This window comes from Candoia aspera, chromosome 9 (assembly GCF_035149785.1).
Source record: "Candoia aspera isolate rCanAsp1 chromosome 9, rCanAsp1.hap2, whole genome shotgun sequence".
Classification (NCBI taxonomy): Eukaryota; Metazoa; Chordata; class Lepidosauria; order Squamata; family Boidae; genus Candoia; species Candoia aspera.
In genome coordinates this window covers 8,213,345-8,226,606 of record NC_086161.1, presented here as the reverse complement: position 1 = coordinate 8,226,606, position 13,262 = coordinate 8,213,345, and the positions used below count along the sequence as shown (strand labels likewise).

The 13,262-nt window shown below is 45.4% G+C and overlaps 1 protein-coding gene across 2 annotated transcripts in view; it reads left to right on the top strand.

Moving 5' to 3' along the window:
* The window catches only part of NFRKB (nuclear factor related to kappaB binding protein), a 29,672-nt gene extending 20,685 nt beyond the window's left edge, over positions 1–8,987 (top strand). For both annotated transcript variants that reach the window (XM_063311548.1, XM_063311547.1), the window contains exons 22-27: positions 378–657; positions 4,888–5,151; positions 5,632–6,420; positions 6,839–6,945; positions 7,731–7,866; positions 8,111–8,987. In XM_063311548.1, the coding sequence (XP_063167618.1) occupies positions 378–657; positions 4,888–5,151; positions 5,632–6,420; positions 6,839–6,945; positions 7,731–7,866; positions 8,111–8,236 (1,702 nt within the window). In that variant the 3' untranslated portion in view covers positions 8,237–8,987. The remainder of the gene's footprint in view (positions 1–377; positions 658–4,887; positions 5,152–5,631; positions 6,421–6,838; positions 6,946–7,730; positions 7,867–8,110) is intronic.
* Positions 8,988–13,262: the final 4,275 nt, after the last annotated feature.

Here is a 13,262-nt window from a genome sequence, read left to right as displayed (position 1 = left end):
GGGGAAAAGCATAGCCAACTGTGCCAGATTTCTAAGTTATAATCTTCCACAGGGGATTCCTCCCTAGCTTAGCAGGTGGCAACAGAATAGGGACTGTTTGGAAAACATTGTTGGCTCAGGTGGTCTGCTTTGTTTGAGGATTACAGAAATATTGGCAGGCTTTCCAAGTAATTTGGGGAAATGTCTTTAAGTCTTTCAGATGATAAAGTATTTGTTCATTGAATCATTGTTTTTCTGAGAAAATAATGACCTGTGTTATGTCACCCTGCTTTAAACACTTCATCCAGTTGAAACTCTTGATTGAAAGAGTGTTGTAGCAGAAAGGTTCTATATTTTTGTACATTCATCAGGATTTTTTTGTTTCATTTGTTGCATAGCATCCTTTTGGTATCTTCTCCCACCATGCCACAGCTTGGGACGTTGCTCTCTACCCCACAGAGCACGCAGGCACAGCCTGGATCTCAGCTACCCACCTCGCGGACAGCTACCCACACCACTTCCTCGGGCCTCCCACAAGTCCGAGTGGTTACAGCTCCATCTAGCCTCCCCCCTCCGGCTCAGCCAGCCCCAGCGGTAGCACAACAGCAGCCCTCTCTGGCATCTGTACCTCAGATTCGGGTTCCTTCCACTTCTGCGCCCAGCAAAGTGTTCCCTCAGGTGAGTAGCAGGTGTGAATGAGGGTGGGTGTTAGTAATCTTCCTCCCCAGTGATCTCTCCACCAATAAGGAACAGAGAATCACCTCTGTATTTTACATCCTTGAGTAACAATTGTCCACAGCATAATTCAGTGCATTGAAACTAAGGTATCTGCATAAATTACTCACCCCTTTACTTGTGCCAGCAGAAAAGGGGAACAAGCGTAGGTGCTTCCCATGTAAATACCTAGCTCCCTAAATCACTGCTTAACACAGAGTATTCTGTTGTCATGAAATCTTTTGCGGATCTTCTTGCTTTTTGTTGTTGTTTATTCGTTTAGTCGCTTCCGACTCTTCGTGACTTCATGGACCAGCCCACGCCAGAGCTTCCTGTCGGTCGTCAACACCCCCAGCTCCCCCAGGGACAAGTCCGTCACCTCTAGAATATCATCCATCCATCTTGCCCTTGGTTGGCCCCTCTTCCTTTTGCCCTCTACTCTCCCTAGCATCAGCATCTTCTCCAGGGTGTCCTGTCTTCTCATTATGTGGCCAAAGTATTTCAGTTTTGCCTTTAATATCATTCCCTCAAGTGAGCAGTCTGGCTTTATTTCCTGGAGGATGGACTGGTTTGATCTTCTTGCAGTCCAAGGCACTCTCAGAATTTTCCTCCAACACCACAGTTCAAAAGCATCGATCTTCCTTCTCTCAGCCTTCCTTATGGTCCAGCTCTCGCAGCCATATGTTACTACGGGGAACACCATTGCTTTAACTATGCGGGCCTTTGTTGTCAGTGTGATGTCTCTGCTCTTAACTATTTTATCAAGAATTGTCATTGCTCTTCTCCCAAGGATTAAGCGTCTTCTGATTTCCTGACTGCAGTCAGCATCCGCAGTAATCTTCGCACCTAGAAATACAAAGTCTTTCACTGCTTCTACATTTTCTCCCTCTATTTGCCAGTTATCAATCAAGCTGGTTGCCATAATCTTGGTTTTTTTGAGGTTTAGCTGCAAACCAGCTTTTGCACTTTCTTCTTTCACCTTCATCATAAGGCTCCTCAGTTCCTCTCCGCTTTCAGCCATCAAAGTGGTATCATCTGCATATCTGAGATTGTTAATGTTTCTTCCAGTGATTTTAACTCCAGCCTTGGATTCCTCAAGCCCAGCATGTCGCATGATGTGTTCTGTGTACAAGTTGAATAGGTAGGGTGAGAGTATACAGCCCTGCCGTACTCCTTTCCCAATCTTAAACCAGTCCGTTGTTCCGTGGTCTGTTCTTACTGTTGCTACTTGGTCGTTATACAGATTCTTCAGGAGGCAGACAAGATGACTTGGTATCCCCATACCACTAAGAACTTGCCACAATTTGTTATGGTCCACACAGTCAAAGGCTTTAGAATAGTCAATAAAACAGAAATAGGTGTTTTTCTGAAACTCCCTGGCTTTTTCCATTATCCAGCGGATATTGGCAATTTGGTCCCTAGTTCCTCTGCCTTTTCTAAACCCAGCTTGTACATCTGGCAATTCTCGCTCCATGAATTGCTGAAGTCTACCTTGCAGGATCTTGAGCATTACCTTACTGGCAGGTGAAATGAGTGCCACTGTTCGATAGTTTGAACATTCTTTAGTGTCTCCCTTTTTTGGTATGGGGATATAAGTTGATTTTTTCCAATCTGATGGCCATTCTTGTGTTTTCCAAATTTGCTGGCATATAGCATGCATTACCTTGACAGCATCATCTTGCAAGATTTTGAACAGTTCAGCTGGGATGCCGTCGCCTCCTGCTGCCTTGTTATTAGCAATGCTTCTTAAGGCCCACTCAACCTCACTCTTCAGGATGTCTGGCTCTAGCTCACTGACCACACTGTCAAAGCTATCCCTGATATTGTTATCCTTCCTATACAGGTCTTCTGTACATTCTTGCCACCTTTTCTTGATCTCTTCTTCTTCTGTTAGGTCCTTGCCATCTTTGTTCTTGATCATACCCATTTTGGCCTGGAATTTACCTCCAATGTTTCTAATTTTCTGGAAGAGGTCTCTTGTCCTTCCTATTCTATTGTCTTCTTCCACTTCTGTGCATTGCTTGTTTAAAAATAATTCCTTATCTCTTCTGGCTAACCTCTGGAATTTTGCATTTAATTGGGCATAACTCCCCCTATCACTGTTGCCTTTTGCTTTCCTTCTTTCTTGGGCTACTTCTAGTGTCTCAGCAGACAGCCATTTTGCCTTCTTGGTTTTCTCTTTCTTTGGGATGTATTTTGTTGCCGCCTCCTGCACAATGTTCCGAACTTCTGTCCAGAGTTCTTCCAGGACCCTATCTACTAAGTCCAGTCCCTTAAATCTATTCTTCACCTCCGCTGCATATTCCTTAGGAATATTAGTGAGCTCATATCTAGCTGATCTGTGGGTCTTCCCTAATCTCTTTAGTCTGATCCTAAATTGTGCAAGAAGAAGTTCGTGATCTGAACTACAGTCAGCTCCAGGTCTTGTTTTTACCGACTGTATAGATGTCCGCCACATTTGGCTGCAAAGGATGTAGTCAATCTGATTTCGGTGTTGTCCATCTGGGGAAGTCCATGTATAAAGCCGTCTCTTAGGTTGTTGGAAGAGAGTGTTTGTTATGCAGAGTGAGTTGTCTTGGCAAAATTCTATCAGCCTATGCCCTGCTTTGTTTTGTTCTCCCAGGCCATGCTTACCTGTAATTCCAGGTGTCATTTGACTGCCCACCTTAGCATTCCAGTCTCCTGTGATGAAAATAACGTCTCTTTTAGGCGTATTGTCCAGTAGGTGCTGCAGATCCTCATAGAACTGCTCTACTTCAGCTTCTTCAGCATCTGTGGTTGGGGCGTATATTTGGATCACTGTGATGTTAGATGGTTTGCCCTGAATTCGAATTGAGATCATTCTGTCGTTTTTTGGATTGTATCCAAGCACTGGTTTAGCCCCTTCACTATTAATTATGAAGGCTACTCCATTTCTTCTGTGGTCCTCTTGTCCACAGTAGTAGATCTGGTGGTCATTTGATGTGAAGTGGCCCATTCCAGTCCATTTCAGTTCATTGACGCCCAAAATGTCTATCTTTAATCTTGACATCTCACCAATAACCACATCCAATTTGCCCTGGCTCATAGATCTTACATTCCAGGTTCCAATGGTGTGTTGATCCTTAGAACATCGGATTCGCCATTCACCACCAGCACCATCGGCCGTTAGCCGTCCTTTCGGCTTTGAGCTAGCTGCGTCGTCACGTCTGGGGCTAGTTGAGCTCATCCTCTGTTCCTCCCCAGTAGCATTTTGACCATCTTCCGACCTGGGGGTCTCATCTTCCGATGGTATACCGACATATCTCTGGTTGTACTGATCTATTTAGTTTTCACGGCAAGAATACTGGGGTGGGTTGCCATTACCTTCCCCAGGGATCGCATTTAGTCTGACCTCTCTGTCATGACCTTCCCGTCTTGGGTGGCCCTTCACGGTTTAGCTCATGGCATCACTGAGGTGCTCAAGCTCCAGCACCACGACAAGGTAACGATCCTTTGCTGAAGATGTTCTTGCTTAGAAAAGCAAAATACCCTGGGACTAGCAAGTTCTTTGGAGACAGGATTTGGAGGGTTCTTAACTTCTGTTGGAAGGAATCCTGTCTCATTTTTAGCCCTTTTTTTTTTTTAACCTACGTTCTTCATGGATAGTTTTCTCTTTCCATTCCCTTTGTTTTTTGAATGTCTAGATCATCCATGGGGGAGTTCTAGAGAGAGGGAGAGCTTCGGCCTCTGAACCAGCTATGTTTGACTGTTGTTACCAGCAAATAGATTCCCAAAAGCAGAGCTCTGCTGTTAGGAACAACTTCCTCTGTAGAATGTGAGCAGTTTGTGTTTTCTGTGCTGCATCATCTGCAGTGCTAAAAAAGAATACTGAGTTTGTGTAGGTGTATCTGTCTGAATTCAGCTGAATTAGCTGAATTGGAGGGGAAAAAATGATGGAAGTGAGCCACAGACTCTAGGCATCTCTTAGATGTGCTACTTGTTTCTTCAAGTTCGTAAATCACGAAACAGAATTGTTCCATGTGCCCACGATGTATCATTGGACTAGAAAGGAGCCCTGGCAAGAATGCCTAGACACGTATTCCCAAGAGTGATTCTGGAGAGTGAGTGATGGCTGCCTTGAAATTTTTGGTCATGTGAGGCAGCCTAAAACAGAATGGAGTGGCGCTTAGATACTATGCAGACATTATGATGGTGACTTTTTCCCCCTATCAGGCTGTCATGACTGTGCCAGTAAAAGCTCAGACCAGCCCAGTCCAAGTGCAGAGGACAACCATTGCTGTAACTGGCGCAGCTGGTGTCACTGGGACAGGCATTCCTGCAGCGCCCACTCCCGCCCCCAGGCCAGCCAGTAGTTCGCCGAGCAGTGCAGCACCCAATCCTTCCACTGCTGCTTTGTCCTCCTCCTCCTCTTCATCATCTTCCTCTTCATCCACCGCTGTCCTCCAGAATGTTGCTGGCCAAAATATCATCAAACAGGTGAGGATCTGCACGCTGCTAAGAAAGTACTGCAGGTAGATTACTGCTAACCATGGGCCCCTGGGAAACTCACCATGCCTGATTTATTAAGTTCTTAAATTCATTCTGATGCTAAGCAAATAAAATACAACTCCACGTCCTTCTTATAGACGCAACTTGAAAGGGAGGAGATGGTAGAATGGAAGTGGAAATTCAGGCTTCTGACAGCCGCATTACAAACTGTAGGAAATAGACATCAGACAAACGAAAGGAGGCTACAGAGGCTGGTTGTGATGGGCCTGTTGCCCATTAATTTGTCTGTTTTTTAAGACCTCTCAGCAAAGGCTCTAATCGCTGAAAGACACTTTTCTTATGAACTCTTATGACCAGTTTGACCTTCCTATCTGCTTTGCTTAGCTGGGGTGGCTAGACACTATATGAACAGCATTAGTTGGTATTTCTTAAAGAGAGGTTCAGAACAATGCCTGTTTTGCTTTGCAGGTGGCTATTACTGGACAGCTAGGCATGAAAAGCCAGGCTGGGAGCAGCCTCCCGCTTACAACGTCCAACTTCCGTATTCAAGGCAAGGATGTTCTGCGTTTGCCTCCGTCGTCCATCACCACAGATGCCAAGGGGCAGACGGTTCTTCGCATCACCCCAGACATGATGGCTACCCTGGCCAAATCTCAAGTCACCACTGTGAAACTGACCCAAGACCTCTTCAGCACTGCTACTGCCGCTGGAAGCACTACTGCAGGGAAGGGCATCTGCGCCACCTTGCGTGTCACGTCAAGCCCCATCCAGTCCTCGGACTCTCCCGCCAAGACCAGTACGCCTACCTCTGCTTCACCCAGTTCTGCTGGACCCACAGTGGTCAAAGTGACACCGGACTTGAAAACAGTGGAGTCTGCCAGTTCAGCCTTCAGACTGATGCCTGCTCTAGGCATGTCCGTGGCAGACCAGAAGGGCAAAGCCATGACCACCATGGCCTCCTCGGAAGCCAAGCCAGCGGCCACCATAAGGATTGTGCAGGGGATGGGGGTGATGCCTCCCAAACCTGGCCAGACAATTACAGTTGCCACTCATGCCAAACAGATGCCCTCTTCTTCAGTGAGCATGCCTGGCACTGTCCATACCTCAGCCGTTTCTCTGCCCACCATGACAGCTTCGGTCTCCAAGGCGGTCGCTGTAGTGTCAGGCGCGGCAGGAACGCCCATAAGTATAGGAACAGGAACCTCCACCGTGCGACAGGTCCCTGTGAGCACCACTGTGGTATCCACCTCCCAGCCGGTAGGTAACGTAGGTTCTCCAGAGCAGGGTTTCTCAACCTTGGCAGCTTGAAGGTGGGTGGATTTCAACTCCCAGAATTCCCCAGCCAGCATCCTGGGTGAGTTGAAGTCCACCCATCTTCAAGCTGCCAAGGCCTGCCACTACTCCAGAGACTACATGAGATGGGAAGGCGTCAGCATTAAAGATAATGTGTTGTTTTGTTATTCTTCTGTTTTCCTTCTGCCACTAGGAATTGCTGTAAGTGCTGTGTGCAGGGGTTAAATGTATTGCGATGGTCTGTTTCTGCAGAAAGAGAAATGGGGGGGGGGTTTGCAAGGGGAGGGGGTATCATTTCCCTTTGGGTATTCATAGGGCAGATGGAATGGTACAAATAATTTCTGCATATTGATTTCTGCGTATTATTTATTTATTTGCCTAGGGGAAGCTGCCTGCCCGAATCACCGTGCCCCTCTCGGTCATAAGCCAGCCTGTGAAAGGCAAGAACGTTGTGACTGCTCCCATCATCAAGGGCAACCTTGGGGCCAAGTGAGTAATGCAGGGGGAATTGGGAGTCTTCAGAAATGAATTTCTATGGGCTGTAATTAGGCCACTGGAAATCCAGTAAAAGGAGGATTGAAAGTACTGAAATATGCTAATTCCTTCAGCCTCTGAAAACTTCATAGAGCAAAATCTCTGTCTGTAGAATGTTTTAAGTAGTGTTCAGTTTGATTTTTTTTTAAAAGCCCCCTGGGTGATAGTGAATGATCCATAATGTCCTGGCATCCTTATTTTATTTGGCTATCCCCCCGTTTTCCCTTTAAACTTGTCAACTTCCCACCTGCTCCTTAGCTGTTGAACCGTAATCCTTAGTTAGTCAGAACATACAAGTTTCAGAGTGAACAATTAACTAGTGATTATTTTTTCACAGGTCTGGCTGCTTTTTAAAGGACGGGGGGATTATCTGCCCATCCCCTTGGCCGTGTGGCACTGTGTTTCCCCATAAACTTTGTAGTGAAATGTGCAGAGTTCAGCTGTCTGAGATCCTGAACGCACAGGGTTTTATGTGGAGGCTCTCCTAGGGTGGAAATGATGTTTCTTCCTGAAGCAGATGAGCAGTGGCTTCTTCCCTTAAAAATGCTACTAATTCGGCAAAATGAAGTAAAACTTGGGAGCTATCAGTGTTAAATGGAAAGCTTCCTGGCATTCTTGTAAAGTACTGAGAACCTGAAGGCCGCAGTAACCAATGTGAAAAGGCCAGCTTAATGCAAAAAGAGCCCACCTCCCCCTGCCTGCAATATCCCCCTGACTTCTGGATGACTTTCTTTCCACAGCATTAGCGGGTTGGGGCGAAATATCATCCTCACCACAATGCCAGCCGGAACAAAACTGATTGCTGGGAACAAGCCAGTGAGCTTCCTGACTGCCCAGCAATTGCAACAGCTGCAGCAACAAGGCCAAGCTGCCCAGGTAAGGGCCCCCCTTCACTCACTTTTGTCATCACTAGCTTGGCTTTGAAATGCCGCAATCACCTGATAATTGCAATTACTTTTTTGCGTCCTTTATTTACTTGTGCATTTAGACAGTGCTTCAGTCAGACAGTTGAGGATTTGAGGGGGAAGAGGGAGAGGCAAGCTTTCGGTAAGAAATTTTGTTTAATGACAGAGGTTTTCTGTGGTGGTGGGGATTTCGAATCTCGTTCTGCTTTGTACAGGTGCGGATTCAGACAGTCCCAGCCTCCCATCTCCAGCAGGGAACAGTGTCTGGCTCTACAAAAGCAGTATCCACTGTAGTGGTGACAGCGGCCCCATCTCCAAAGCGGCCCCAGGATCAGCCGTGAAAGTCTCAGCAGAATTATATTTTTTTCAAGAATTGCTCTAGTTCTCTCGTACTGTTTCCACCTGAGGGATGTCTTGTTTGTCTTGGACTTGGCACTGTGCAAGTTGGTTCGCAATAAACTAGAAGCAGCTCTGGTGGTCCCTTGGGTTCTGAGCAGGCACAGCCATCCATACAAGCACAGCTAGTGTAGCATTTTAATGACATCTGCATTGAGTTGAACGATCAGGAGTCCCTTTCAGTTCTTGGCTCGTGCTGGAGGGAATGTATGTTTCTACAAGGGATTCTGAGTAAGACAAAAAAGAAGAAAGGGAGTGCCGGAAGTAGTGGATACTGGATTAGGCTGGACTTCAATTTTATTCTTTTTGCAATCTGGATTTTTAATATTTGTTCCCCGTGCTTTTGTCTGTTCTGTGTATTTTTATCTGTTTTTTTAGAACTGGGACCGTTTCTGGCTGATGGACTTTCTTCATCTGTGCAGATGCTTCTCTAGCCTGCACCAAATTGCACGAGAGCATCTCATCATACATAGATGAGCTAGCTGTGAATAAAGCCAAGAGTCAAATTCCTCTTTAGCTCCCTCTACCCAGTTTTGAAAATGTTGGTGGCCTTAATAGGACAGGAAAATCACTTCTTGAAATGACAGGTGACGCCAGCCTCAATCACTACTTGCCTGCTCATTTTAGTGGAGATTGAGCCTAACTATTGACTTTTATTGCTTTTTTGAATAAAGATTACCAAACTTTATGAACAAACTTCTGACAGCTCAGCTATATTATCTGAAAAATTTTATTATATGTTTAGCTAGATTTTTTAAAAACGATATTAAGTGCAGAAATGGAGATTACTGTATCTATTTCATCTGTATTTATGGTAAGAGAAAAATGTCACATCTGTGAACTGTGATAGTTACTGCATAACATGCTCATAGTTTTGCACTGTCTTGTCTTTAAAGTGAGATAGCTGCTGGCAGACAATGTTAAGCAGCTTTATTGTATTTTATTGCTAGAAATTAGGAAACAAGCTAGCTTCACTTTGGGGTGCAACTGATCTGGCATCAGAAGAGTAAAACATAGTAAATAATATACTGGGGTTTGAAAATGGCACAGTATTTGATAACTAGTAATGAGAATCATTGGATTTTGCACACATCTGCCATTTTAAGCACATTTATTCAAACAATATAGCAGAACGCACGTAATTCAGAACGAGTATTCTGGATCTCACGGGAATGCAGAACAGTCTGGCGGGCCTGCTTGTCTTTGATCCTGCTTCTGCAAGACCCAGGAAAAAAAAGATGCCACTGTTTTCCTGAATTGAATCATTAACATACTTTGCTTGAGGCAGCTCTTAAAGCATCCTTTGCCCAGAAGCGTGAAAACGTACGTGTGCATTGTTTCACGAGCAGCAGAGTGGTGCTGTGCTCATGCAAGGCCCAAAGCACCCCTTTGAAAAAAATTTCAAAGCATGAGAGCCCTAATAAACATTAGAAAAATGCAGAACCAGTGAAATAAAGGGATGAGCAGACATTTGTTGCCCTTTAACTGACCATCTCACTTCACCATGTGCATGCACCCCATATGGTGCACACATCAGGGTATCTTAAGGTCCGTGAAAGGTAAACCAGTTTGCAGCCGTTGGGATCTCACTTGCTTGATGCACAGAGAAGGGCTCCAGAGCACTTCCTGGGAGTTCTGCTCTGATGGCCACGATGGTCAACTTCTCTTCATAGTCTCCCCTGTGCAAAGTTTTTTAGGCCACTAACTGTTTTGTCTGGTTGACTGGCGTGCTTTTCTACTCATCGATTAGCATTTCCTTCCTTTCTCTTGGCTGGACATTTTTCTGACTTTGATTTTAAACCCTCCAGGCAGCAACATACACTTGTGTAATGAATGCTTGGGATGATCTGAAGACAGCGTAAGAGATCCTGATGGACTCACTAGACAGTTCGCAGTAAATAGACATGGGCATTGACTCTGTAACTTTGCCAGGAAACGCAATCCTCTGCTGTGACTGACTTTCCATTAATTACGCCTCTTGATGCTGAAGTTCCTCCTTGTATATTCATTTGATTGATATATCTTGCTTTTCATTCAGGAACTCAAGGCAATGCATGTTGTGCACACACTCCTATTTTTCCCCACAGTCTGTGAGGTAGATTGGCCTGAGAGAGTATGTGGCCCAAATCCAATTAAGTCACAAAAGCTTCTAAAATATCAGATCAGCTTGTTGAATTTCCAAGACAGTTGGGAAAATGTTTAAAATCCATACGACAAAAAAAGAAGGGGTACCTTTAAAAACTAAATCTGCAGTGAATTTCAGCAATATGAATTGATATTTTAATTTCCTTTTCCTAAAGAAACACAACAATATATATCTTAGATTGTTTGCTGAGTATGCTAGTTATTTTCTTTCCAGAAATATGGTTAAGTATTTGGCAGAAGTTGGTCAACTTTGCCTGTCTGAATATTTTGCATTACTGGCTATTTTACATTTGAGCTCTGGCCTTGTGTCTGTTTTCTGCTGGACACTGCTAAATAAGCCTTTGTTTTCTGGTGGAGAGCAAAGTCTATCCCATAAATCAGGTGAAAGGTCCCCTGTGCAAGCACCAAGTCATGTCTGACCTTCTGGGGGGACGCCGCTTTCGTGATGTTTTGGCAGACTACAGAGCGGGGTGGTTTGCCATTGCCTTCCCCAGCAAGCCGGGTACTCATTTTACCAACCTCGGAAGGAAGGATGGGAGGCTGAGTCGACCTGAGCCAGCTGCCTGAGAATCCAGCTTCTGCTGGGATCGAACTCGGGTTGTGGGGAGAGTTTTGGTGGCAATACTGCCGCCTACCCCTCTGCGCCACTTGAGGCTACAGATTTGATATCTATACAAATACAAAACGGACAATACCCAAACCTTGGTTTGTTCAACCAAATGTATTAAACTACAGTTGTTAAGGTAGCTAAGAACTGAATGTCTTTTGCAGGTTGCCCTCTTATATAAAAGGCTTTAAAGGTGGGGGGGGGGGGTAGATAAAGTCACCCAAGTCTATTGGGGCTAAGTCTAAGCATTACCTCCAGCTTGGCTCCAACTTCCAGTGTCAGGGGAATAATAGCAGAGATAGCTGGGAGCTCCCCAGAGGCATCTGGTTGGCCATTAAGAAAAACCGAATGCTGGATTAAAATAGGCCTTGGGTTTGTTCCTCCTTGTATCAATGCTGTTTGTTGGGAGGGGCTCAAATCTTCAAGTAAAGTTTGGGGTTTGCCCAGATTGAAAGGAAGCAGTAGCATCTTCCAAATTGTGGGACCACAACTCCTAAGCTCCTCCTCTGGCTATGCTGGCTTGGGGAATCACAGATCTGCAACATCTGGATTGGTGTTTCTCAACCTTGGCAGCTTTAAGACCTGTGGACTTCAACTCCCAGAATTCCCCAGCTAGCATATCACTCAGTGACTGCCTTGGTTTTTGACCCTCTTTTTGTTACCCACACACCTTTGTGACTTACTCTCCCTGATGGGGTTTTCACAGATCCTGCTCCTCCCAGTGAATCACCTTTGTTTGTTCAATTTGAATAAATAATTTTAACAGTAGAAAACTTGTTCAAAGGGGCACTGCAGAGTTGTCTGTCCCTCCCCAAAATGCTGGGATTACAACAACGCAAATTCTCCACCCCACCCCCCACCCCCAGACTGAATTGATACATACATTTGTTCTCCTGTTTTATTCTAGAAGCCAGTCATTTTGGAAAGAGCACCCATTTCCTGCCCATCCAAGGTGTTGTCTGAATCACAGTTCAAGGCTGCAACCTTTTGCCATACTAAGGCCAGCGCTTTAAACCACCTGTGCTTTTTCTGCCCATCTATTTCCCTATCATTTCCCACTGGAAGCTCACCACTTTGGCCTATTCCAATGGTCACAGGGACTTAATTTGCATAACTTCGTTTCACCACAGTTTACCAAATAAACAATAGTTGGCTAGAGTCACACATGCCAAGGCACAGGCCATATTACTGGTCAGTTTTAGGGTTCATCCAACAGACCAAGCCACAACCCAATCCCATTATAGTTTACTTTGATGTGTGAATCCATCTGAGGAAGTTCACTTCCAAAAGGACACACACAGGCATGTGCTTTAGATGGGCTGCTCCTTGCAAACCACTGCCACCTCAAAGAAATAAATATCTATACTAGTAATGTGTGATTCCTCCCAAGACAACTATCATGGTTTGTACACCATGACGTATCATTCCATTAGCTTATTTCTAAAATGACCTACAGGTAGTCCTTGCTTAACAACTGTTTAGTGACAGTTCGGACTTACAATGGTGCTGAAAAAAACGACTTATGATCGGTCCTCATGCTTATGACTGTTGTAGCATCCCCCTTGGTCACACAATCATGATTTGGGTGCTTGGCATTTACAACCATTGAACCGTTGCAGCATCCTGCAGTCACGTGATTGCCATTTTGGACCTTCCTGTGCGACTTCTGGCAAGCAAAATCAATGGGGAACAGGCTGATTTGCTTAATAATCACATGGTTCACTTAATAACCGCAGAGATTTGCTTAATGACCACAAAAAGGTCGTAAAATTGGGTCAGATTTGCTTAATGACTGCTTCACTTAGCAACCAAAATTCCAGTCCCAATTGTGGTTGTTAAGTGAGGACTATCTTTTCCAAATGCTATGCTTTAATTCACCTTGTGACTCTGAATTCCACCCTTTGTGGTTTATTCAAACCACCATCAAATCATGTGACCCCAGCTCCCCCAGTAGCTTATGCCTTGGGGCAAACCCCAGAGGGAAAAACTTGCTTCTTGGGTTGTACACGGAAGAACTGAAAAGCCAAGGAAGACACACACAACCTGGGGTTGAGGCCAAGCTACAGAGCCCGCGGTCCCCTCGCCCGAACCTGCCACGGCCAGGGCTCCTCCGCTCCGGGCCCAGCGGGGCTCCTCGGTCTAGGGCTCGCCTCCCCGGAGCACCTCTCCTTGGCAGCCCAGCAAGCCCATCCTGCAAGAGGGCGCCCGGGGCCGGCGTC